At 37.2% G+C, this 26,417-nt stretch overlaps 1 protein-coding gene and 1 pseudogene across 4 annotated transcripts; both read left to right on the top strand.

The window, feature by feature from the left end:
- Positions 1-2,089: 2,089 nt before the first annotated feature.
- On the top strand, positions 2,090-3,802 carry LOC147285268 (alpha-glucan water dikinase 2-like; annotated as a pseudogene). The gene is made up of 4 exons (XR_015122514.1): positions 2,090-2,191; positions 2,312-2,404; positions 2,553-2,666; positions 3,242-3,802. The product of XR_015122514.1 is annotated as an alpha-glucan water dikinase 2-like (transcript).
- A 5,445-nt stretch (positions 3,803-9,247) lies between these two features.
- Positions 9,248-25,541, top strand: LOC147285267 (E3 ubiquitin-protein ligase UPL2-like). Of its 3 annotated transcripts, none has more exons than XM_086242835.1 (17): positions 9,248-9,437; positions 9,615-9,738; positions 11,320-11,415; positions 11,506-11,712; positions 11,872-18,454; positions 18,564-19,645; positions 19,746-20,048; positions 20,146-20,341; positions 21,315-21,592; positions 21,696-21,991; positions 22,228-23,344; positions 23,428-23,574; positions 23,692-23,772; positions 23,860-24,085; positions 24,185-24,324; positions 24,840-24,946; positions 25,148-25,541. In XM_086242835.1, exons 2-17 carry the CDS (start codon positions 9,643-9,645, stop codon positions 25,248-25,250), a joined length of 11,058 nt encoding a protein of 3,685 aa, XP_086098961.1. In that variant the 5' UTR covers positions 9,248-9,437; positions 9,615-9,642; the 3' UTR covers positions 25,251-25,541. The 3 variants fall into 3 exon arrangements, with proteins under 3 accessions (XP_086098961.1, XP_086098959.1, XP_086098960.1); XM_086242833.1 differs by having other exon boundaries at positions 9,249-9,437; positions 18,546-19,645; XM_086242834.1 differs by having other exon boundaries at positions 9,249-9,437; positions 9,612-9,738; positions 18,546-19,645.
- Positions 25,542-26,417: the final 876 nt, after the last annotated feature.

The following is a 26,417-nucleotide window of genomic DNA, read 5'->3' as shown; positions in this document are numbered from 1 at the left end:
ACTCAACTTGATTGTTTTCTGATTGGATGAAGAACATATATTGTTTTGAGATGATTAGGTTTCTTAGGAACGTTAATTGGCATTATAATTATCATCGTCTTAAGATAGAAGATAAAAGATGTTGAGATAGAGGTGAGGCGACTATTTCCTTGATTCCTTGTGTGTGCATGTGTATGTGTGAAGGTATGATCTTTTATTTGATGCATAATCTTTAATATATTTTTATATATGTGATAATTTGTGTTTGTCGTGACATATTACAATTCTCATTTAATCTATATGATAACATATGTTTGACACAACACATGATAATCTGATAACATAGAATTATATAACAGATTATCATGTATTGTGTCAAACATATGTTATCATATAGATTAAATGAGAAGATATTGTAATATGTCACGACACAAATTATCACATATATAAAAACATATCAAAGATTATGCATCAAATAAAAGATCATACTTTCACGCATACACATGCACACACTCAAGGAATTGGGGAAATAGTCGCCTCACCTTCGTTTCAACATCTTCTATCTTAAGACGACAATAATTATAATGTTAATTAACTCTCCTAAGAAACCTAATTAGATGCAATACATTAGTGCCATTATGTGGGTCGCCTATCTCAAAATAATATATGTTCTTCATTCAATCAGAAAACAACCAAGTTAAGTTTCATCCGACAAAATCATCAAACCCCCCATGAGCGATGAAATCATAAAAGCCAACTAAATCTTGAAGAGATTTTGTAGATATATCATGATCAATATTTGCATAATATGTCAATCTCTCACCTGGACTCATCAAAAACGGATGGCCTATCAACTTCTTCACAAACACATCATACCTCTAACACATAACTCTTGGTCCTATTCAATGCCCCATGTAAAAGACCAAGATTATTGATTTGGCTAATAGCACCAAGAAGACCACAATTACAAATAAATATACATTAATAACTTATAAAGCAAGTTAATATTTAAAAATGCATAAACATAACACAACAGTTCTACTCACTTAATTTCAAGTGCAGGTTCACAGAGCCACTCTTAATAGGATACTTATCCTTAAATTACACCAGCATCTAGTTTGCCCAACCACTCATCCATAACATGATCAAATTTCTGATAAGCTATTGCCCAAAAACCATTCATAATATCAAAATTATCCCCATGTCCAAGAAATTTTTTTTTGTTTAATATATTTTGGGAACCAAGGACGTAAGACGTGCTCATTATTAACAATAGAGGTTTTACTAAACATACTTTTAACCCCAAATTTAAGAAATTTAATACTCTTTTCCTCATCATCTTCTAATATTAATTTCCCCAAAAAGTTAGAACTTCAAGATGCATTTTTACTATATGCAATATCAAATCTCTTTAGATAGAAACCATAAACAAAGCTTGGATTGTTGTTCCTTTAATACTCATTTCAGATGTTTTTGCACATGTTTGCCCCCAAAAATTGATCTTAGCATGTCTCACATTATTAAGAGCCAACTTGATGACATGGGCTGTTTGTCACTTACATCCTTCTCACTTGTTATGCTTTGAGAAATTCTATGTCAGAGATGAAGATGGTTGTCATTAGTAATTACCTTCTAAAACTGAACAGTGTGAAGTTGTATTACTCATTTATTTAGTCGTATTGTTAGGGAATGGGCCAATAATGTATATTAGACTAATAGTTTCTTGATCCAGGTTCAGCAAGTAATTTGTTGACACTTAGCCTTGTGAAAACAGCTATGGATGTTGACCCATTAGTAAATTGTACCTTGTTGCCTTTTAGTCAGATAATAAATGGTATCATTTCATTGATGTAACCTGTTTATCACTTGAGCGGCCGTCTCCTAGGTAATGGGTCTCTTGAAACCTTTATTATTTAAGTGGGTGGGTTATACAAGTATTTAGATTTACTTTTTTCTTAACTAAGAGATTATATGTTAGTTTGCTACTGAGAAATTATTTCAACTCCTGCTTCAACCTGCATTATTCACACTTTTTATTTGATTGGTAGACCCAGGAACTTAAGAGCAAAATGAGAAGTTCAAGTATACCTTGGCCTGGTGATGAAGGTGACAAGAGGTGCAATCATGCTTGAAAGAAGGTATCAATGTGAATCATGTTCTTTGTGCTGATCCATGGGGTTTATCAGGGGTTACCTCAGAGATTTATACAGAGGTATGGCTTGTTTTTCAGATTGAAATCTCTCCCCTAACCTCCCCCACCCCTCCCTCTCTGGTATATAATGGGTTCTAAATCAATGAAATGCTATCATGGTTCTTTCTTCATGCAATACAGATAGTTCAGGGCTTGGGAGAGACTTTGGTGGGTGCACATCCTGGACGTGCCATGAGCTTCATTACCAAAAAATCCAATCTAAATTCTCCTATTGTAAGGGAAACCTTTAATTATATCACTTGATGATATTCTCTTCATATGTTTAATTAAATGTACGAGATCAATCTTAAATTGACTTCCATTCAATTTATATGGTGGATGTCATGAACCTTTACATCTCAAACATGAATCTGACTTTCAGGTCAATGGTTATCCAAGCAAGCCAATAGGATTATATAGCAAACCATCCATCATATTCAGATCAGACTAATGCTGAGGACCTGGAAGGATATGCAGGTGCTGGGCTTTATGACAGGTTTGTCCTGAAGTTGATTTTATATTAAAGATATAATCACAAAGAGCTAATCTTCTTTATTCCTAGACTAGGTGAGTAAGCATCAGAAAGTCACCTACTCGTTAGATATATACCAGGGGTTTGGAAGACCAGAAAAACCTAGGATATCTTGTAATTGGTACGATGCTGAGTTTCTAGCATCCAATCTTTCATGTTATTGAAATGGTCAGTCATTAGTTTATCTGGCGGATAGAATAGTCAAATCAATAGTCTGTTTTCTAGGTGGATACATAATACTGTTCCTGTTCAGCATTCTCTTTTCTGTGTGAATGTCTCATCACAACTAGTTTAGTTGAAATAGATTCCTTACTGTTGGCCTCTCAACAATCAGTTCTACTTCTACACAGTCACCCTGCATGAAGTATAAACTATAAAGAGGCAAAAGGCCTTATTCTATGATAGAATGTGGTGGTATTTCACGTGTTGGTGCAAAATTGCAGACCCATGATTGTTTCCAATCTTTTATTGCAAATATTTTTTCATCCCATGTTCTTTCTCAAAGGACGCCATATAATGTGTCTCATAACTTGTTGCAGTGTAATCATGGATAAAGAGGAAAAGATTGTATTGGACTACTCCAGTGATCGGATGATCATTGATAGAACCTTCCAAATCTCACTCTTCTCAAGAACTGCAGAAGTGGGAAAGATAATAGATCGAAGGCCTTTACGGCTGTCCTCAGGACATTGAAGGGATGGTAAAAGATGGAGTGATATATGTGGTTCAGTCAAGGCCACAAATCTAGCTTTAGCAACTGGACTTTGATCAGTCAGTCTTTACAAAGCCAAGCCAACTCATAATTGAAGGATAGGCCAGCATTAGTGGGAGATCTATTAATCAACATCATTGACTGATGACAATCTACCATACGTGCATTATTAATTATATGCATTTTATTGTTTATTTTTCCTAAGCACAGTAGTACTATTTGCTTCTATTTTCCTGGTTTGTTGATTTTACCTGATGAAATTAATAAATTAGTGATCTTCAGATCAGTTGCTGTTGAACAAGTGAAAGTTGTGAATTTCAACTTTTCATGTGCAAATGCCGGGACTATAGTAGAATAACAAGCCTAAAAGACAAACATTGCTCTCTCAGGCTTTTTAAATGTGTCCTTCTAATGCCACTGGTTTCCTCTGTTTCCACTAAAATATTAGAAGATCTACAAATGAAAGATGTACAGGCCTAAGAGGATTATGGAACAATACTTGAAAAACTAGAATTTAGAAGAAAATACATTTCGGAATCAGTTAAATCGGAAGGAATGATTTGACAATCAGCAAAAGATGGAACCATGATCATGTTCTTATATTTAGTTAATTGAGGTAATTAAAAACAGCTCCATACCTTTCAGCTTGTTGAATGTCCATTTTGCCTTCTCCTCAACAGTGTTTGAGAATGACTGGAATAGAAATTTAAAAAGAAACTAGTCAATAACTGAATTTTATATGCATTCATTAATTTGAACATTGTCAAATATGACCTGATCTTCATATTCATCACCATCGGAATGTGAATTGTGAACAGAATCACCTGGACTGTGTTCCTTGGGATTTTCAATCTTTAGGCATTGTTTTTTAAACAGAATCATGTTCCTTGGGATAGTGAAAAGATTCTACTTGTGATTCTTAGGAAAAGAGGGAAAAGATCATTGTTCGGGGAAAAAAATTGAAAATGGATCAAAGAAATCCCCGAAAACCTGGTTTCCTCAAAGAAACATGTAGCTGAACCATTTAGGCTATTATTTAGTATTAAAGAAAGTTTCGTTGAATACTTGAATGTACATGAATTTTAATTTATTTTTTTTCTCAAGTAAATGAACCTGAAATGTTTCTCTAATCATTTTTAAGCTTCTTAATAATAGGTTGAAAATTTACAGGAATGCTGGGCTACCGCTACTTACTGTGTTGGGCTACTGTTAGGTTACTTATTGAGGGGCTATGTAGTTAAGATGGGCTTTTGTGCATGGCTTGCATGTGTTGTATTGGATTCGGGTTATAATACGAACTAGTCTCCGAGTCCGAGTCATTAGTTAATTCTAGTTGACGACCTGCTTAGGAGGTCTCGAAGCATCTTTTTTTCTTATTTTCTCTTTTTGTTACTAACCAACATGAGCTCGTCCCTACCCAATTCTAGAGTTAACCTGAATTCAAAGATTGAGTTTGAGTTGAACTAGTCGGGTTAGGAGTTTTTTGGTTTGGATTCGTCAAATCCTCTTCCTCTTTTCTAACTATTCCTTGTTGACTATTCTTCTTCATCACTCAGAGACTATTTCACAGTCCAGGGTCTCCTTCATTCATTCGACTATTCCTCTAATTCTCTTCCTTTTCTCTAACTATTCCTTGTCGACTATTCCTCTTCATCACTCTCAGTCTCTGACAGTCTCACAGTTCAGGGCATCCTCCTTCATTCATTCGACTATTCCTCTTCTCTTTGGGATATTGTTGATCGTCCGTCGTCGATTTCTCTGACGAGATGAGTCTCTTGTTAAGGCCAACACGCCTCTATCGCCTCAGGGCTCAGCACAATCTGGAACCCCTTACTTCGTGTCTCCGTTCTCTTTCTATGTCCAGATAGGTAAATCCCTAATTTGGAATATAGATTCTAAGAAGCTTGCTACATGTATTAGTCATCTCTAAAACTGACCCCAGCTTTTGTGTACTTAATTCTCAATTAATTCAAATCAGTTATATTTTTTAATTTTTTTTACTAAATTGATGGTTATCAAGTTAGAAATTACTTATTGATTTTTTGGTCAATTAATTTTAGTTATTGAAGGAGCAAAGAACCTCAAATTTTTTTCTCACCTAAGGCCACCTAAATCCTCAGACCGGCGGCCCTAACTGATTTAGATGTCAAGTTGGCACTTCAACGTGTTCAAGTTTCATCCCTACTTGCAAGTTTTTATAATTCTCTTTTATAATGCATTAGGATGAGGAAGTTTGAAATTGCTATAAAGTTTCAAAATGATGGAATGATAAAAAGATGAGATTTAAGTCATACAGGTAGTAAAAATTTTTATTTTTCTTACGTTTTAAGTATGATAAAATTTAAATGCGAGCCGATGAGAGGTTGGTGTTGGTGACAGCAACACTGGGAGTAGAAGGAAAATAATAAGAACATTACCAATATTTTAATTTGAGTTTCTAACCAGCCTTACATTATTGTTGTATGGTGTCTTCTTCCATAGATAGATTGATCATGCACACTCATAGCCGAAGTTAAATGTAAGAGGAAAGGACAGACTCTTTCAGAAGCTCAATAATAATATTATATTAAATACAAAAATAAAAGGAGAAAAGATGAGAAGAAAAAGCACTTCAAATAGTACAATGGGATGTGCATCTACGAATATTCCATTGCTTATGTAATTATTGTTGTCATTTTCTCTTTTCATATAATTATTTTACACAATTACTATTTTTTTTATTAGCAATTAGAATATTTCAAAGGACAATTAAGATTTCAATAAAAAAAAGGACAATTAAGATTAAGTTTTATCAGTCTTTGCACTTGGGTTTCATCAAATTTTGGGAAAATTATGAAGTGTTTTTTTTTAGATAAGGGAAAATTATAAAGTTTGATGATGATTCAATAAAAAAAAAAAAAACAAAGACTACTAAAATTATTTGGATGAATAACCTTTTGCATGAGTACAAATTTTTGGACAATTTAATAAGGTACATATCTAGCTTGTACATTTTTACTAGGTTTGTTTTTACTAGTGTTACTAGTATCTGCATTTATGCACATTAAAAAACAAAAATGATTCAAGCAATGAAGTTTAGGAGTAGTGTTAGGGATCTTAATTTTTTTTTCTCAACTTACATGTCATTCATATATTGAACACTTAAAAATAAAAACCTAAAAAAAAAATATTACCATGTTTAATAAAGTAATGACACATAAGGTGAGAAATAAATGTTGGGAAAAAAGTTGAGACTCTTAACATTTTTCATTAGGAAAATCAAGCAATCAAATCAAAAATCATACAAGACATGTATGTGACGTGATTCATCCAATTCAAACAACGTATATGCGATTTGTGTTTTTGGGTTTCCACTATACACAAAGTAAATACAATATGGGAGATAAATTCTCAATCTTTACTTCTTTAGAGAGAATAAGAGATAATGGACTGCACCTAAGGAATAAAATTTCGGGTTTTAAGAAAATTTCGAAGATTTTTAAATTTCGATAGAAATTAGACGGAAACGACAGAAATTACTATCAAAATATGAAAATTTTGAATGAAACTTTACCATATGTTTATTTAACATATTATCTATTATATTGATAAAAAACATTGAAGAAACCAAATTATATAGTAGGTTTCATGTGATATAATTTGGTTTCTTCAATGTTTTTTATGTAATTATTATCAAATTTATGTAATTATTAATTAGTGAACTATTTTTTTAACAGTATTTGTCTCCAGCGCGCATTAGATTTGATTTCTTCAACAAACACCTCATAGCTTGTGTAATTTATTTTCCAGTTTTTCATAAATGAAAAGAACTTTTTAGAGTTTTGGATTATTGTTGTTTGTGCTTGTTTTAAGTTGTTCCATTATTACTTTCATTGGAATTTCAAGAACGAAATTCTTTGAAGGGGGATAGATTGTGAGACCCCTTTGAAGGGGGTAGATTGTGAGACCCCGAATTTTTTCAAGTTTTATTTCAAAAAAATATTTTAAAAATTTTAAAAATTTTAAAAATTTATTTGAGAAATAAAATATTTTAAGTTAATTTTATAATTTTTGTTTTAAATTAGTTTGACCCATTCTTTGACTTTTTGAACTATTGGGCTTTTGACTTTGATTTGTGGCTTGTTGGAAAGGTCTCGAACACACGAATATTTGAGCGCAAACTGTACATCAATCGGACTTACGGTTTGAGAGCTATGAGCATTTGAAATGATGGACATTTTTGTAAATTTATAAACATAAATTTTAAAAACCAAAAATCAAATTGTTTATGTTAATTTCTTTCTTCACATTATCAATACATGCAACCCACACTTCCCACTACCCACCCTGATCTCATTCTCTCTTCTCTCTCCTCTATTTCTTTTTTTTTTTTTCCTTATCCTTTCTCTTTCATTTTTTTCTTCTTTCTTTCTCTCATTTTCTCCATCAGTAACTTCATCCCCCACTTACTCTGACCACCAGCCCACCCTCTCGCTCTCTCTCTCCCTCTCTCAATATCTTCATTCCCTCAGCTGCGCCGACCACCAGCCCACCCTCATTTCTTTCTCCCTGCTCTTGCCCCCTGCCGTCACCCCCTGCCGCCGAAACCCACCAAAGCCCAGCCCCTTCTCTCTTCTTCCACATCTTCAACTCCTCCCAAATCCCAACCTCCCCAAAACCCAGGAATCCCACCCAGTCGAAAACTTTGCCGAAATTTCGAAAATTTCAGTGAAATCATCAAAATCCAGACAAAATTTTGTTGATTTAGTGTTAAAATTTTCATACCTCAAAAAATCGAAAATTTTGGCGAAATTTTCGAAATTTAAATCCTTGACTGCACCTAAGGCTACTTGTTATGTTGGACAAGATTATTTGGTGTTATGTTTACATATAAAGCTATTTGGTGCATGTTGATGTGAAGGATCCAATTTATAATAGGTGAGAGGGCACTCATCCTTTTGTAATTCCTTAATATCATCAAACAGCGATAATTAGTAACAATTATTTTTACATTATAACGCGGGTGGATGTGACTCTTCAAATAGTCGTTGTTACACAGTGACAATCATTGTCATTGTCGAAAAATGGCAATTACCAAGTACTTGGTGGATGGTGCCGAGCATTTGGTTAACCGTACGAAGCATTTTTGCCAAGTACTTGGTGGACCGGTTTGTCACAGTGTTTGAAAAAACTCAAAAAATAAATACCTATACTATAATTTACCCAAATGAAAAAATAAAAATTACTATCTAAAGGCCTAATATAAGTGCACAAGGACTCTATCATTTCTCATTGATATAAGACCTATTTGATATTGCTTTTAGAATTACCAAAAGCGTTTTCAGATTAATAAAATTATTTTTGATAACGTTTGACAAAAGTAAATAAAAGTATTTGAGGACTTGGGGTAGGCCAGTTGGCCAAGCAGTTGTGCTGCCCCCACCTCACCGGGTTTCGATCCCCCCCTCCCCCCTCTAGGCCTCTTTCTTTGGCCTCCTCCCTTTGTAACAAAAAAAAAAGTAAATAAAAGTATTTATGAGTTATAAAAATGCTTTTAAGAGATTTTTTAAGAAATACTTGTTTCTTAGAAAGAATTTTTAAGTACTTTTGCATGAACAACTTTAAAATTTTTATAAAAATTTATATGTATTAGCAAAAATAGTTTTGATAAAAGTGTTACTAAATAAAAGCACTTATGCAGTGCCAAATTAACCCATATATATGTATATTATCTTTTATTGATTTCCAAGGGCTTCAAAATACAAACAAAAAGAAACAAAAAAAAAAAAAAACAATAGTAAATAGCTATACAAAGTTACAAACGACTGAGGAAGAGAGCGAGACCTACATACAGCCTACAACTTACACAATACAAACCCCACAACCCCCGTCTCTTTTCTCTTCGCTTTCAGTTTGGGGTTTCGCTTCTCTTTCTCTGACTCTCTCTCTCTTCAAATCTCTTCGCTTTCTCTTCTTTTTGCTCTGGACGGCTTTTCGACCTTCGGATGTGTATGCATCCGTCGCCTCTTTCTCTCCTCTCTCAGGTACTCTCGTCACTCTATATCTATCGGTGTATCTATATACCTGATCTACTTTTTCAATCGAGAATTGAAATTAATGGTGTTTTGTTTTAGGGTTTTCTAGTTTTAGTCTAATCGCCGATTTCGTTTCTGTTTGTTTTTTTTTTAATTTTTTTTTTCGGGTTTGGGGGATTGAAGTAGTCTCAAGTAGAGAAGCTGAGGTGAAAATATGACAACCCTAAGATCAAGCTTGCCGTCGAGGATTCGTCAACTTCTGTCCGCGGACGGTGCTCTTGGGCCGTCTATCAAACTCGACTCAGAGCCCGTAAGTCTCTCTCTTTCTCTCTCTCATTCCATTTTAGTTTAATTTTACATTGATACTCTTATGTTGTATGGTTCAAATATCTTGTATATATGTTGTATTCTCTTTTATTATAGTGCTTTAATGATTAGGGTTTTATCAGGACTATTAAGGTTACTGATTGGAAAAAAACCCATTAGGGTTTTTGACTTGTGGACTCCTTTTGATCCATATACTTGGATTTAATTAAGCAGAGGTTGTATTGGGTCAGTAAGATATGTGATTTTCATTTTTAGAATTGTGTTTGTGCTTAGGTCTCTTTAGTGTCATTTAAAGAATTAATGGGGTGTTTTCAACCAAAAAAGAAAGAAAGAAGAGTTTAATGGGGTGTTTGGCTGGTGGTGCACAAGTGAGTTTTCAATATTATTCTTGTATTGTAAAATTTCATATATAGGTAAACGACTGGGCAGTTACCTGCATTTTATATTTAGTCTGGTGGAGGGATTGCTTAATTGCTTGTTATTATTATTATTATTATTATTATTATTTTCTATAGTATGCAGAGTACTTGATGCATATTTCTACATGTATATTTTGTTATGCTTCCCATTTGCACCCTGTCCCACCTGTGAGTACAAAGCTAGATGCTCATTGGGGGCCGATGGACTCTTGAAATTTTCATAACCGGAGCTTTTACTTTTCAAGGGTCATTAAAGCTGCTATGTGCAAGAAAGTTTTTGAACAGAAATTAATCTTTTCACTTATTGGTTCCCCATAAGATTAAGGTTCAATTTCTCCTTATTATTTATAGCAAAGTATAAATATTACTGTATTCTGGTGTAACAAATACCTTTACACTTCTGGGAATTGCAAGTAATACATATTCTCTGGTACAAAGAAAATATTACAAAATGCAGTGGTGCTCTTTGTCTTAAGATCAAGAATTGTGTAAACTTTCATCTTCTTGTGTGGTATTAGAACAATACTGTTTTCTGTATATTTTACCTTGATTTTCCTTTATATGTATACACAGAAATAAGTTATGGCCAGTATGAGTTCAGGAGTTCTGAAATGAGTGTACGAGGGATAAAATTAATTTTATCAATCTTTTGTAGTTTTCCTATACTTCTTGCACCAATTCTCTTTAAGCTTGTAATTGGGATTGGCTTAGGTCATCAGAATAGGATTCAACTGGTGTCAATCTCTAAAATTACAGATAGTTACCTGGCCATGATAATTGTTGTTTCATATAATATGCATTTGTTGCTAACCTGTGTGATGGCATTGGATTAGTATTCAAAGATGAATATGTGCCTTTTAGGTTGTTGAAGTTTTGCATGTGGAGGAAGATTTATTTCATCCTTTATTTGAAGGATATTACTGATATCATATATCCCCTAAGTAATATACACAGATTATGTGCCTTTCTAGGGTTGTGAAGTTTTGCATGTGGAAGAAGATTTGTCCCGTCCTTTATTTGAAGGATATTACTGATCATTTATCACCTAATGTTATGTACATAGCTTAGTTTTCTCAAAATACATTTTCTTCCTTTCTAACCTATTTAATGTGCAACACTGATTGACTGCATTTCATTGGTTGCAGCCTCCTAAGATCAAAGCCTTTATCAATAAGGTGATACAGTGTCCATTACAAGATATAGCAATACCGCTTTCGGGTTTCCGATGGGAGTACAGTAAGGTGGTAGCATGCTGGTTTTGCTGTATGAAGTTTTTTATTTATTGTATTTTTTCATTCTTTCACTTACACTCATTTGTTTTTTGACTTCAGGGTAATTTTCACCATTGGAGGCCGCTTTTTCTGCATTTTGACACATATTTCAAGACATACTTGTCTTGTAGAAATGACCTACTCTTGTCAGATAAAATCTTAGAAGATGATAGTCCATTTCCAAAGCATGCAGTGCTACAAATTTTGAGAGTGATGCAAACAATTTTAGAGAATTGCCATAACAAGAGTTCATTTGATGGCTTAGAGGTATGTTGCTGTTGGAGTAAGGAAGTTTGTGTTTTATCACAGTGGCCTGTTGGGAAACAAGATATCTGCATTTGCTTTTTAAGTCAGTGATTTTAGCTTCAGGTGCTATAATTTGTGCATGTGTCTTCTTAATGTATTTGTATTTTCTCTCCTTTTCAGCATTTCAAACTCCTACTTGCATCAACAGATCCTGAGGTGCTTATAGCTACATTAGAAACACTTTCTGCACTTGTGAAAATAAATCCCTCCAAGCTGCATGTAAGCGGAAAGATGATTGGTTGTGGTTCTGTAAACAGCTATCTCCTGTCTTTGGCACAGGGCTGGGGAAGCAAGGAAGAGGGGTTGGGTTTATATTCATGTGTAATGGCAAATGAGACCACCCAAGATGATGGGCTAAATTTGTTCCCTTCTGATGCAGAAAATATTTCTGACAAGTCTCAATACCGGATAGGTTCTACGCTCTATTTTGCATTGCCTGGCGATGCCCAAAGTACAGCGGAGAGCAGTAGCAATGTAAATAATTCTTCCAGTGTGGGGGTTATAAAAATGCCAGATCTGCATTTGCAGAAGGAGGATGATTTAAAGCTGATGAAACAGTGTATAGAGGATTACAAGGTACCTCCTGAGCTTCGGTTCTCACTGCTGACAAGAATCAGATATGCGCGTGCCTTCCGTTCCCCAAGAATATGCAGGCTGTACAGCAGGATTTGCCTCCTTTCATTTATTGTGCTCGTTCAATCTAGTGATGCTCAGGATGAACTTGTGTCCTTCTTTGCTAATGAGCCAGAGTATACAAATGAATTAATCAGAATTGTTCGGTCCGAAGAATCAGTTTCTGGAACCATCAGAACGCATGCAATGCTTGCCTTGGGAGCTCAGTTAGCTGCATATTCAGCATCTCATGAGCGGGCACGAATCTTGAGTGGATCTAGTATCAGTTTTGCAGGGGGGAATCGTATGATACTCCTGAATGTGCTCCAGAGAGCTGTTTTATCGCTTAAAAACTCTAATGATCCTACTTCTCTTGCCTTTGTCGAAGCCCTTCTTCAGTTCTATTTGCTCCATGTGGTTTCGTCATCGACCACAGGGAGTAATATTAGAGGGTCAGGCATGGTTCCAACATTCTTGCCTCTTTTGGAGGATTCTGATCCTTTGCACTTGCATCTAGTCTGTTTTGCTGTCAAAACTCTTCAAAAACTCATGGATTACAGTAGTTCAGCTGTGTCTCTTTTTAAGGAGTTGGGGGGAGTTGAACTTTTGGCTCAAAGACTACAGATAGAGGTACATAGAGTTATTGGTTTGACTGGTGATAATGATAATTCAATGGTAATTGGTGAAAGTTCAAGATACAGTGATGACCAGTTGTACTCACAGAAGAGGCTCATTAAAGCTTCATTGAAGGCACTTGGATCTGCTACATATGCTGCTGGGAATTCTTCCAGATCTCAACACTCCCATGACAGTTCTTTACCTGCAACTCTTTCTCTTATATTTGGGAATGTTGAAAAATTTGGCGGTGACATTTATTACTCTGCTGTGACTGTTTTGAGTGAAACTATCCACAAAGACCCAACTTGTTTTTCTGCTTTGCATGATATGGGTCTTCCAGATGCATTTATATCTTCAGTTGTAGCTGGAGTTCTTCCATCTGCAAAGGCTCTTACTTGTGTACCTAACGGTCTCGGTGCAATTTGTCTTAATGCCAAAGGGTTGGAGGCTGTGAAGGAAATATCAGCATTACGCTTTCTTGTTGACATCTTCACCAGCAAGAAGTATGTTGTAGCGATGAATGAAGCTATTGTTCCTTTAGCAAATGCAGTGGAAGAGCTTTTGCGCCATGTATCTTCGCTAAGAGGCACTGGTGTTGATATAATTATTGAAATTATTAATAAAATTGCTTCTTTCACTGATAGCAAGAGTGCAGGGCCAGCAGGAAAGGCCAGTGGTAGTACTGCTATGGAGATGGATTCTGATGACAAAGAAAATGAAGGTCATTGCTGTCTGGTTGGTGCTGTTGATTCAGCTGCAGATGTGATCAGTCATGAGCAGTTCATTCAATTATCCATCTTTCATTTGATGGTACTTGTCCACAGAACAATGGAGAATTCAGAAACATGCCGGTTATTTGTTGAGAAGTCGGGAATTGATGCTTTACTAAAGCTTCTTTTACAGCCCACTATTGTACAATCTTCTGATGGAATGTCTATTGCTCTGCATAGTACCATGGTTTTCAAGGGTTTTACTCAACATCACTCTGCTGCACTTGCTCGTGCATTTTGCTCCTCCCTCAGGGACCACCTGAAGAAAGCTTTGTCTGGATTTGAAGTGGTTTCAGGGTCCTTTCTGTTGGAACCTAGGATGACCTCGGATGGTGGAATCTTTCCCTCGCTGTTCCTGATTGAGTTCCTTTTATTTATTGCTGCCTCAAAAGACAACCGCTGGGTAACTGCATTGCTTACAGAATTTGGAAATGGTAGCAAGGATGTTCTGGAAGATATAGGGCATGTCCATCGTGAAGTTTTGTGGCAGATTGCTCTTCTAGAAGATACCAAGTCTGAGATGGAGGATGACAGTTCTGGTTCTACCACTGAGTCACAACAGTCAGAAATGAATACAAGTGAAACTGAAGAGCAAAGGTTTAACTCTTTTAGGCAATTCCTTGATCCGTTGCTGAGAAGAAGGACATCTGGATGGAGCATTGAATCCCAGTTTCTTGACCTTATAAGCCTATATCGTGACCTTGGTCGGGCCACTGGTTCTCAACAAAGAACAAATTCTGATGGTCCTTCGAATCTGCGTATTGGATCCAGTCATCAATTCCCTCATTCTGGGTCTTCAGATGCTGTTGGTCCTCTTAATCGAAAGGAGTATGACCAGCAGAGGTCCTATTATACTTCTTGCTGTGATATGGTTAGATCACTTTCTTTTCACATTACCCATCTGTTTCAAGAGCTGGGGAAGGTAATGTTGCTACCTTCTCGTCGACGGGATGATATTGTGAATGTTTCCCCTTCTGCAAAATCAGTGGCTTCTACTTTTGCATCCATTGCATTGGATCACATGAATTTTGGTGGGCATGTAAATTCTTCTGGATCAGAGGCTTCCATATCGACAAAATGTCGTTACTTTGGTAAAGTTATTGATTTCATTGATGTCAGTCTGCTGGAGAGACCAGATTCATGTAATGCTGTTTTACTAAATTGCTTATATGGACATGGAGTTGTCCAGTCAGTTTTGACGACTTTTGAAGCTACCAGTCAATTGCTCTTCACGGTTAACAGGGCTCCTGCATCTCCCATGGAAACTGATGATGGGAATTCAAAGCAGGATGAAAGGGAAGATACTGACCATTCTTGGATTTATGGTCCTTTAGCTAGCTATGGTAAACTTATGGACCATCTGGTAACATCTTCTTTCATATTATCTCCTTTTACAAAACACTTGCTAGCACAACCCCTGGCAAATGGAAATATTCCTTTTCCACGTGATGCTGAGACTTTTGTAAAGGTCCTCCAGTCCATGGTGCTGAAGGCAGTGCTTCCTGTTTGGACTCATCCTCAGTTTGTTGATTGTAGTTATGATTTCATTACTACAGTTATTTCTATCATCAGGCACATATACTCTGGGGTTGAAGTGAAGAATGTTGGTAGCAACTCCAGTGCCCGTATTACTGGCCCCCCTCCTAATGAGACAACTATTTCAACCATTGTAGAGATGGGATTTTCCAGGTCTAGGGCAGAAGAAGCTCTGAGGCAAGTTGGATCAAATAGTGTGGAGTTGGCAATGGAATGGTTGTTCTCTCATCCAGAGGATACTCAAGAAGATGATGAACTTGCCCGTGCACTTGCCATGTCTTTGGGTAATTCTGAATCAGACACTAAGGAAGCTAGTGCAAATGACAATGCTCGGCAGCTTGAAGAAGAGATGGTCCAGCTTCCTCCTGTTGATGAGCTGTTATCTACATGCACAAAGCTTTTGCAGATGAAGGAACCTCTAGCTTTTCCAGTTCGAGACCTGCTTGTGATGATATGCTCCCAAAATGATGGTCATTATAGGCCTAGTATCATCTCTTTCATTGTTGATCGGGTAAAAGAGTGTAGTTTGATTTCTGACAGTGGAAACAGTACCTTGCTATCTGCTCTTTTTCATGTTCTTGCTTTAATTCTTCATGAAGATGCAGTTGCCCGAGAAATTGCCTCGAAGAATGGTCTTGTGAAAGTTGTGTCCGATCTACTTTCCCAATGGGATTCTGGTTTGGTTGGCAGTGAGAAACGTGATGTCCCAAAGTGGGTAACAACAGCTTTTCTTGCTATCGACCGGCTGTTGCAGGTGGATCAGAAACTGAATTCTGAAATTGCAGAGCAGTTGAAGAGGGATGTTGTCAGTAGCCAGCAAACATCAATTAGCATTGATGAGGACAAACAAAATAAATTGCAGTCTGCATTGGGATTATCTTCAAAGCATATAGATATTAAAGATCAGAAGAGGCTTATTGAGATTGCTTGTGCTTGTATCAGGAACCAGCTTCCTTCTGAAACAATGCATGCAGTTCTGCAGCTTTGCTCTACTCTCACCAGAACTCATACTGCTGCTGTTAGTTTTCTTGATGCTGGGGGATTAAATTTACTGCTTTCTTTGCCAACAAGTAGTCTCTTTCCTGGGTTTGACAATATTGCTGCTACCATTATCCGTCATGTTCTTGAAGATCCTCAAACTCTTCAGCAGGCAATGGAATTTGAGATAAGGCACAACCTTGTGGCTGCTGCCAACAGACATTCAAATGGAAGGGTTTCTCCCCGCACTTTTCTATCAAGTTTAAGTTCCGCCATTTCCCGGGATCCTGTGATATTCATGCGTGCTGCTCAGTCTATTTGTCAGGTTGAGATGATTGGTGAAAGGCCTTACATTGTTTTGCTGAAAGATCGTGACAAAGATAAAGGCAAAGAAAAGGAAAAAGAGAAGGATAAATCTTTGGATAAAGACAAAACACTGATGACTGATGGGAAAGCTGCTGTGGGTAATATAAATTCAGTAACTTCTGGAAACGGACATGGCAAGGTTCATGATTCAAATTCGAAGGGTGCAAAAGTTCATCGGAAATATCCCCAGAGTTTTGTGAGTGTAATTGAGCTTCTTCTAGATTCTGTGTGTACTTATGTACCTCCTTCCAAAGATAATCTTGTCGTGGATGTGCTCCATGATACACGGTCATTAACTGACATGGACATTGATGTTGCTGCTATTAAAGGAAAAGGAAAAGCTGTTGCCTCGGTGTCAGAAGATAAGGAAGCTGGTACACAAGAAGCTTCTGCATCTCTTGCAAAGGTTGTTTTTGTTTTGAAGCTTTTGACGGAGATTTTATTGATGTATGCTTCATCTGCTCATGTTCTACTTCGGAAAGATGCTGAAATTAGCAGTTTCAGGGCCCCTAATCAAAAGGGTCCTACTGCTGTATGCACCGGTGGAATATTTCACCATGTTCTTCATAAGTTTCTTCCATATTCACGAAGTGTGAAAAAGGAAAAGAAAGCGGATGGTGATTGGAGGCACAAATTAGCAAGCAGGGCTAGCCAGTTTTTGGTGGCATCATGTGTTCGTTCTTCCGAGGCAAGGAGGAGGGTTTTTACAGAGATCAGTATTATTTTTAATGACTTTGTTGACTCATGTAATGGTTTCCGGCCGCCTGACAATGACATACAAGCTTTTTCTGATTTGCTTAATGATGTTTTGGCTGCTCGTACGCCTACTGGTTCGTACATCTCCGCGGAAGCTTCTGCCACTTTTATAGATGTTGGTCTGGTCGGATCATTGACTCGCACTCTCCAAGTGCTGGACCTGGACCATGCTGACTCACCTAAAGTTGTTACAGGTATTATCAAAGCTCTTGAGTTGGTAACCAAAGAACATGTCCATTCTGCTGACTCAAATGCTGGTAAGGGTGACAATTCCACAAAAACTCCAGATCATAATCAATCTGGAAGGGCAGATAATACTGGTGACAGATCTCAGTCCATGGAAACACCATCGCAGTCCCACCATGATTCTGCTCCAGCGGAGCACAACGAGTCTTATAATGCTGTCCAATCTTTTGGTGGTTCTGAGGCTGTCACAGATGATATGGAACATGACCAAGATCTCGATGGAGGTTTTGCTCCTACTAATGAAGATGATTATATGCATGAAACCCCAGAGGATACAAGGGGTCTTGAAAATGGCATTGATACTATGGGTATAAGGTTTGAAATTCAGCCTCATGAACAAGAAAATCTTGACGACGACGACGATGATGAAGATATGTCCGAGGATGATGGAGATGAAGTGGATGATGATGAAGATGAGGATGATGAGGAACACAATGATCTAGAAGATGAAGTCCATCACCTGCCACATCCTGACACTGATCAAGATGATCATGAAATTGATGATGATGAGTTTGATGAGGAAGTATTAGAGGAAGATGATGAAGATGAGGAGGATGAGGAGGATGGAGTTATATTGAGGCTGGAGGAAGGCATAAATGGGATTAATGTATTTGACCATATTGAGGTTTTTGGTAGAGATCATGGTTTTCCTAATGAAACGCTTCACGTGATGCCGGTTGAAGTTTTTGGTTCTAGACGTCAAGGTCGCACTACTTCTATTTACAGTCTTTTGGGTAGAACTGGTGAGAATGCCACTCCATCAAGGCATCCTCTTCTGGTTGGACCTTTGTCGCTGCATTCAGCCCCTCCTAGGCAATCCGGTAAATATCTCTAAATGCTTTTGATGTGTCTTAACTGTTATTTGATATACTATTTTGTTCTTTTCTCTGATGGTCGGTTCCTGACTTCCAGAGAATCCCCGTGATGCAGTCATACCAGATAGAAACTCAGAGATCACCTCGTCAAGATTGGATAATATTTTCCGATCACTGAGAAATGGGCGCCATGGGCACCGTCTGAACTTGTGGATGGATGATAACCAGCAAGGTGGTGGATCAAATGCAGGTGTAGTGCCACAAGGACTGGAGGACTTGCTTGTATCCCAATTGAGGCGACCAACACCTGAAAAGACTTCTGGAGAGAATACAACATCAGTGGATTCTCAGAACAAACATGAAGCTGTAGAGTTACAAGAATCAGAAGCAGGTGTAAGGCCTGAAATGCCTGTTGAAAACAATGTCAATATTGAAAGTGGTAATGTGCCTCCTTCAGATACAATTGATAACTCTGGAAATGCTGATTTGAGACCACCTACAGTTAGCGAATCCTTACAAACAATGGATATGTCTAGCTTGCATCCGCAGTCTGTTGAGATGCAGTTTGAACACAATGATGCAGCTGTGCGGGATGTAGAAGCTGTGAGCCAAGAAAGTGGTGGAAGTGGAGCAACTTTAGGGGAGAGCCTTCGTAGCCTTGATGTTGAAATTGGGAGTGCTGATGGTCATGACGATGGAGCAGAGAGGCAAGGTTCCGCCGATAGAATGCCACTGGGGGATTCACAGGCAGCTCGGGCAAGAAGAACAAATGTTTCTTTTGGGAATTCTGCCACTGTCAATGCAAGAGATGTTTCACTACATAGTGTAACTGAAGTTTCAGAAAATTCTAGCCGGGAAGCAGATCAGGAGGGTCCAGCAGCAGAACAACAACTTAACAGTGATGCTGGTTCTGGGGCAATTGATCCTGCTTTCTTGGATGCTCTTCCTGAGGAGTTGCGAGCTGAAGTTCTCTCAGCACAACAGGGTCAAGCAGCTCCACAGTCGAATGCTGAGCCGCAAAATGCTGGAGATATTGATCCAGAATTCCTTGCTGCCCTACCCCCGGATATCAGAGCAGAAGTTTTAGCTCAACAGCAAGCTCAAAGGCTACATCAATCTCAGGAACTGGAAGGTCAACCTGTTGAAATGGACACAGTCTCAATAATTGCAACATTTCCTTCGGATTTGCGTGAAGAGGTGTGTTATGGTTTATTAGGCTGTAGTAAATTTATAATGAAATTTGTAATTCAAGCCTTAATAATTTAATTTTTTTTATATATTTTTTTTTTCTGGTCAGGTTCTCTTAACTTCATCTGATGCCATACTTGCCAATCTAACACCTGCTCTAGTTGCGGAGGCAAACATGTTGCGTGAAAGATTTGCCCATCGATATAATCGTACCCTATTTGGCATGTACCCTAGAAACCGTAGAGGTGAGACTTCAAGACCGGGTGAAGGCATTGGATCCAGCTTGGACAGAATTGGGGGAAGCATTGCCTCACGTAGGTCTATTGGTGCTAAGGTAGTTGAAGCTGAGGGAGCTCCTTTAGTCGACACAGAGGCTCTGCATGCAATGATTCGGGTGCTTCGCATTTTTCAGGTAGCATATGAGTGTAATAGGTTTTGTCTTTATTTGCATTCTCTTTTTTATTTATTTATTTTTTTTTTATCTGGCATCTGATTTATGTATTTTGCAGCCTCTGTATAAAGGTCAGCTGCAGAAGCTTCTGTTGAATTTATGTGCTCATAATGAAACTCGAAATTCTCTTGTAAAAATTCTCATGGACATCCTAATGCTTGATACAAGAAAGCCTATAAATCATGAAACTGCTGCCGTTCACTCGTATCGGCTTTATGCGCAGAGTAATGCAATGTATTCACGCTCCCAATGTGGTAAGATCTTCTATATGATGTATATGTTTGAAAAGTCTGTTAGGTGTCTGTTATTAATCTTAGCGCATCAAGTGGTATTCGGGAATGAAATTGAGTTTTGTTGGAAATGTTCTTGAGGATGTAGCTGTAGTAATGATTGATGAGATTAGCAGTCAGAATGTTATATGACAGTCAAGATGGTATATGGCATAGGATAGTGGAGATGGGGACTGGTGGGTTTCTTTTGCTTGAATTGGGTAGACTTTTTTTTTTTTTTTCAAGAAAATGATATTAATAATGTTATGTTTGGGCAAAACTTTATTCTTTAGCAATTCTTATTTATTTTGTTGCCCTAGTTAAGAACTTTTGGTTTCATTTACTATTGGTTGAAGGTATATTATTTATGTATTGCAAATCTTGGTTGTTTTATTATTAGCATTATAGATGATAATAACAATATTATTATATTACTACTACTGTTATTACCACCCCTCCACCCCAATTTGGTCTTGTATTCCATTTTGGGGTTTCCCCAAATGTTCAAAGTTCAATTGAAAATTTTAGTGAACTGAAACTTTGGTACTTCTCTACCCGTTCATCGTTATTATTTGCTTGTATTATCTTGAGGGTAGTTATTGGAAACCCATAATGTTTTATTCCAAAGACAATACAATAAATGATATCCTCACAAAAAGTTGTTTTTATGGACCTGATTAACATTTGGTGGTGGGGGAACTACCTACCAAGTTTTGTTCTTGATTTTGCTGTTATTTTTTGGGTCTGAGTTGTAATCAGTAGTGTTTATCACTATTATTATTTATTGTTGTTGACGTTATTCTTTGGGCCTGAGTTGTAATGATTAGTGATCAGTGCTTTTCTATGCAGTGGAAAAAACTAGCTGATTATTATGATCACTTATCATTTAATATGTAGGGCCATACCTTAGTAGCTAATTTAGTTACAGGGTTTTAACATATTGCCATTTACTCTGTAGGAGTTCCTCCATTGGTATCTCGGCGAATTCTTGAAACTCTGACTTATTTGGCTCGACATCATCCTAATGTGGCAAAGATTTTGCTTCACCTTAGGCTGCCTCAATCTGCCCCGCAAGAACAAGAGAATGTTGATCAGACACGTGGCAAAGCTGTGATGGTTGTTGAAGATAATGGACCAAATAATAATCATGAGGAAGGATATCTATCCATCGCTTTGCTTTTGAGCCTCTTGAATCAACCCCTTTATTTGATAAGAAGTATAGCTCATCTTGAGCAGGTGAGAATCTCACAAGTTTAAATTGGTCTTCTGTGGTGGCTTCTTATTTTCTCTGTAACTGCGGTGAATTGGATTTACTCTCATCTCCGTATCTTTTTTACAGCTTCTCAATTTATTGGAGGTCATCATTGATAATGCTGAAAGCAAGTCATCTGACAAATCTGGGGTTGGGGTTTCTGTTTCTGAACAACCATCTCTTCCTCAAATTTTGCCATCAGATGCTGAGATGAATACAGAATCTGGTGGCACTTCTGTAGTGGTTGGTACACCGAATAAGGTTGTTGATTCCTCCAAACCCACGACATCTGGTGTAGATAACAAATGTGATAGTGAAAGTGTTCTGCTTAACCTGCCACAAGCAGAACTTCGCCTTCTATGCTCATTGCTTGCACGAGAAGGGTATGAAAATTAAATTTCTGTTTTGCTGGCAGCTTAATCATTTCATTAGTAGAACCTTTTTATTTTTATTTTTTTAATTGTACTTTTATCATGATTAATTATTAAGACTACTTCTCCTAGTGGTGTCTTACCACTGTCACACTTTTATTGATTACTATGTTATAGGCTTATGGCTGCTACTGTGAATTTTAGTTATATGTATCTTGGGGGTTTGACATTTTATATTTTCAACCCAGACTGTCAGATAATGCGTATACCCTTGTAGCGGAGGTAATGAAGAAGTTGGTGGCAATTGTTCCTACCCATTGTAGCCTGTTTATTACTGAGCTCGCAGATGCTGTTAGAATTTTGACTAGATCTGCTATGGATGAGTTGCACAAGTTTGGTGAAGCAGTCAAAGCACTCCTCAGTACCACGTCTTCTGATGGAGCTGCTATTTTAAGAGTTCTGCAGGCATTAAGCTCCCTTGTTGCCTCACTAATTGAGAAAGAGAAGGATCCACAGATTATTGCAGACAAGGAGCATACTGCTTCTCTTTCTCAGGTTTGGGAAATCAATGCAGCTTTGGAGCCTTTGTGGCTGGAGTTGAGCACTTGCATAAGTAAGATAGAGAGCTATTCTGATTCTGCCCCTGATTTGTTGACTTCATATAGAGCTTCCACATCTAAACCATCTGGTGTAATTCCTCCGCTGCCTGCTGGCACTCAGAACATCTTGCCATACATAGAATCTTTCTTTGTGGTGTGTGAGAAATTACATCCCGGGCGAGGCCCTGGTAATGACTTTGGTGTTGCTGCGGTATCTGAGGTCGAAGATGCCAGTACATCTGCTAGCCAGCAGAAAACCTCAGTTCCCGCTTTGAAAGTTGATGAAAAACAGGTTGCTTTCTTAAAGTTCTCAGAGAAACATAGGAAATTGCTGAACGCTTTCATCCGTCAAAATCCTGGTTTGCTAGAGAAGTCTTTCTCACTTATGCTGAAGGTACCCCGGTTCATTGATTTTGACAACAAGCGTGCTCACTTCAGATCGAAAATAAAGCATCAACATGATCATCATCACAGTCCTCTAAGAATTTCTGTAAGAAGAGCATACATTCTTGAAGATTCATATAACCAGCTTCGCATGCGATCAACTCAAGATTTGAAGGGGAGATTGACAGTTCACTTTCAAGGAGAGGAAGGCATTGATGCAGGTGGACTTACAAGGGAATGGTATCAGTTGTTGTCCAGGGTTATTTTTGACAAGGGTGCACTACTATTTACAACAGTGGGCAATGAATCAACATTTCAGCCAAATCCCAACTCTGTTTACCAAACAGAACATCTTTCATATTTCAAGTTTGTTGGGCGAGTGGTGAGTACTAGAGATGTTTAGTTTCTTTTGTTAGATTGAGTTGACTTTGCCAGAAGTTCATTCTGCCATATTCATTTCTACAGGTTGGGAAAGCACTTTTTGATGGTCAATTATTGGATGTCCATTTTACTCGATCTTTCTACAAGCATATTTTGGGGGCTAAGGTCACTTACCATGATATTGAGGCCATTGATCCTGATTACTTTAAGAACCTCAAGTGGATGCTCGAGGTATGTAGAATGCTAGCAACTTCTCTCTCTCTCTCTCTCTCTCTCTCTCTCCCTCTCAAGTTTCCAACCGGTTATTAACTCTGCCTCCTTTTCTTTTTTACCTCTCCCCTTTTGCAGAATGATATAAGTGATGTTCTAGACCTTACTTTCAGCATTGATGCTGACGAGGAAAAGCTGATATTGTATGAAAAGACAGAAGTAATGAATTTTCCCTTTCCCCTAATGAACTGAATTTTCTGGTTAAATGTTACTTTTGTTATACTAATTTTGTTGAGCATAATGCAGGTAACCGATTATGAACTGATTCCTGGTGGACGCAACATTAAGGTTACGGAAGAAAACAAGCACCAATATGTTGATTTAGTTGCAGAGCATCGGTTAACAACTGCTATACGCCCTCAGATAAATGCATTTTTGGAAGGATTCACCGAGTTAATTCCTAGGGAACTAATATCTATTTTTAATGACAAGGAACTGGAACTATTGATCAGTGGGCTTCCAGATATTGATTGTGAGTTTCTCAAGTCAACATTTTTCCTTTTCTTTAAGGTTGTTTTGCTGCATGATATGCAATTCTCATAAAGCTTTATTTATGAACCCTTTGTTTCAGTGGATGACATGAGGGCAAATACCGAATATTCTGGGTACAGCCCAGCATCTCCTGTCATACAGTGGTTCTGGGAGGTTGTACAAGGTTTTAGCAAGGAGGATAAAGCCCGTCTATTGCAGTTCGTGACTGGCACCTCTAAGGTAAATGGTTCACATTCTTTTTCTTTGTTTACAACTTCCAATTAATTAAGAAATACACATGGTATAGTAGTTGCCTTCCAAGTTATATGGACATTAAGAAAATGTCCATATAACTTGCCATTAGTTTAGAAGGTGGCATTCAAGCTAAAAGGAAATGTAGTTGTGATAATTGGTGCGGAAAATCCATTGCATGGAGGAATCTGAAGATGAAGAAGGATTCGCGTTGGGCTAATAAGTTGAATTGTTGCCTAAGTTTTTAGTTTCTTGCCTTTGATAGCCCCCCTCTCCCATCACCTTGCCATGTTTTCTAGTTTTCCTTATTCAAAGGTTTCTACATTCATATCTTCGGAATTTCTTATGAATGGTCAGACATCATTTGGGCTGCTGTAATTTGATTATGGAATCATGTAAATATGTGTTGTTATAATTACATATTTTGATGTATTATCACGCGTATTGCATTGTTGCATGGGACAATATTAAAAATTTGTATGCGGCTGTTTCATTTTATACAGGTGCCTTTAGAAGGTTTTAGTGCCCTCCAAGGGATCTCTGGATCACAGAAGTTTCAGATTCACAAGGCATATGGCAGTGTTGATCACTTGCCATCTGCACATACTTGGTATCTTCTTATTCTTATCTCATCCCTTTTTTTCTTTAATATGTAAAAACCTCTGCTATAAATTGTTTGAATTGTCAGATGGTATTTAAAACTTTTTTCTTTATTGCACGAAGTAATCTCTTGGGTTTTTGGCTATTTTGTGCTTCAATCTTTTGGATCCTTTTTCTAACAGCTCACTAAGGAATTTACTTATTTATGCAGTTTCAATCAGTTGGATTTACCGGAGTATCCTTCTAAACAACATCTTGAGGAAAGATTGCTTCTTGCAATTCACGAGGCCAATGAAGGATTTGGATTTGGTTAAGAATTGCAGAAGGGGGGTCAAAGTGGTCACATGTAGATAATATAGATCATGTTCAAAGCTATCATGGAAGGGGGGAAATGGTAAATGGGCCGTATGAGATGTTGAGTTTTTGTTGATACATTATAAATTGTACAGTCTTTTTCTTCTGTTTTTGCAATGAAAGTGCTTCTGGCAGTTATTTTTTTTGCCAATTTGCTTTTGCTTGTCATTTTTAAAAGAAAATTATGTTGACTCCCTTTTGATAGGTAACGAGTTCAGAGTAAATATCAATTTTTTCAACTATTAAAGCGATGCGATGTCATTTCACATGTGTTTTACATATATTGGGCCATTCAATCATCAATTTGAAAGGTGTTGTTTCCATTTTGGCAAATCGTAGTAGTCCTCTTTGACTGATACAAAAATAAAATTTGGCAATTCGTTGAGTTTCGCATGATTGCCATGTTCTTTTTAAATTCTTGCCTTGACAATCTTTTCCTATAGTGCAAATGATCGCTGTTGTTCATTGCTTGCAAATGAGTAAATGGTCATTTCATGCCATCTTTTGTAGTTTGGTCTTTGGCTTATTGACATGGGAAACTGTTCTGATTTTATGGTCCAGATCCCATTTTAGTAATCAGTGCTTTTATTTATTTATTTCAAGAGCAAAAGTGAGAATAAGTTTGAGGGGGATTTTATTCCGTTTTAGTTATTGCATGAATAATTTTGTCAAGTTTGTTGTTGCCTTGTTGGGCACCCAATCCCTCCAATTTTTGTTTTATTTTTCTGAACTAATTTTACCCCTCTAATTAAAACTAGAGTTAAGGGTTTAGAGTTAAGGGAGGTCTCCTAGTTAAGGGAGGTGGACGTTTGCAGCGGTGATGGTGTTGGGATGGGGTGCGAGCAGTGGGGCCGCTGGGTTTCCTATAGTTTTTTTTAATTGTTTAATTTGTATAAAAATTAAATATATCCTATAGGATAAAATTGAGAACTCCAAATAAAAAAATTGGGTAATGGATGGTCAATTACCACTTGTTCATAAAAATGTAATAAATAAGAGTTAATTATAGCATTAGTCTGTGAACTTTATCTCGAGTCTTACTTGAGTCTGTAAACTTTACTTTTAGTGTTTTAAGTCCACAAACTTTTCCATATTACTCACTTTAGTCCGTTTCCTTAATTTTTCTC

The sequence above is a fragment of the Dryas octopetala genome, chromosome 5 (genome assembly GCF_963921425.1).
Source record: "Dryas octopetala chromosome 5, drDryOcto1.1, whole genome shotgun sequence".
In the NCBI taxonomy this organism is placed as follows: Eukaryota; Viridiplantae; Streptophyta; class Magnoliopsida; order Rosales; family Rosaceae; genus Dryas; species Dryas octopetala.
The sequence above is the reverse complement of the archived record's forward strand: the minus strand, read 5'-3'. Positions and strand labels throughout refer to the sequence as shown.

What these genes read in the sequence shown, in the direction of transcription:
- LOC147285267 (XM_086242833.1), top strand. Translation starts at nt 9,643, where the DNA reads ATGACAACCCTAAGATCAAGCTTGCCGTCGAGGATTCGTCAACTTCTG. An exon ending in TCAAACTCGACTCAGAGCCC is followed by an intron (nt 9,739 to 11,319) that starts GTAAGTCTCTCT and finishes CATTGGTTGCAG; the next exon opens with CCTCCTAAGATCAAAGCCTT. An exon ending in TCATTGCTTGCACGAGAAGG is followed by an intron (nt 21,992 to 22,227) that starts GTATGAAAATTA and finishes TTTTCAACCCAG; the next exon opens with ACTGTCAGATAATGCGTATA.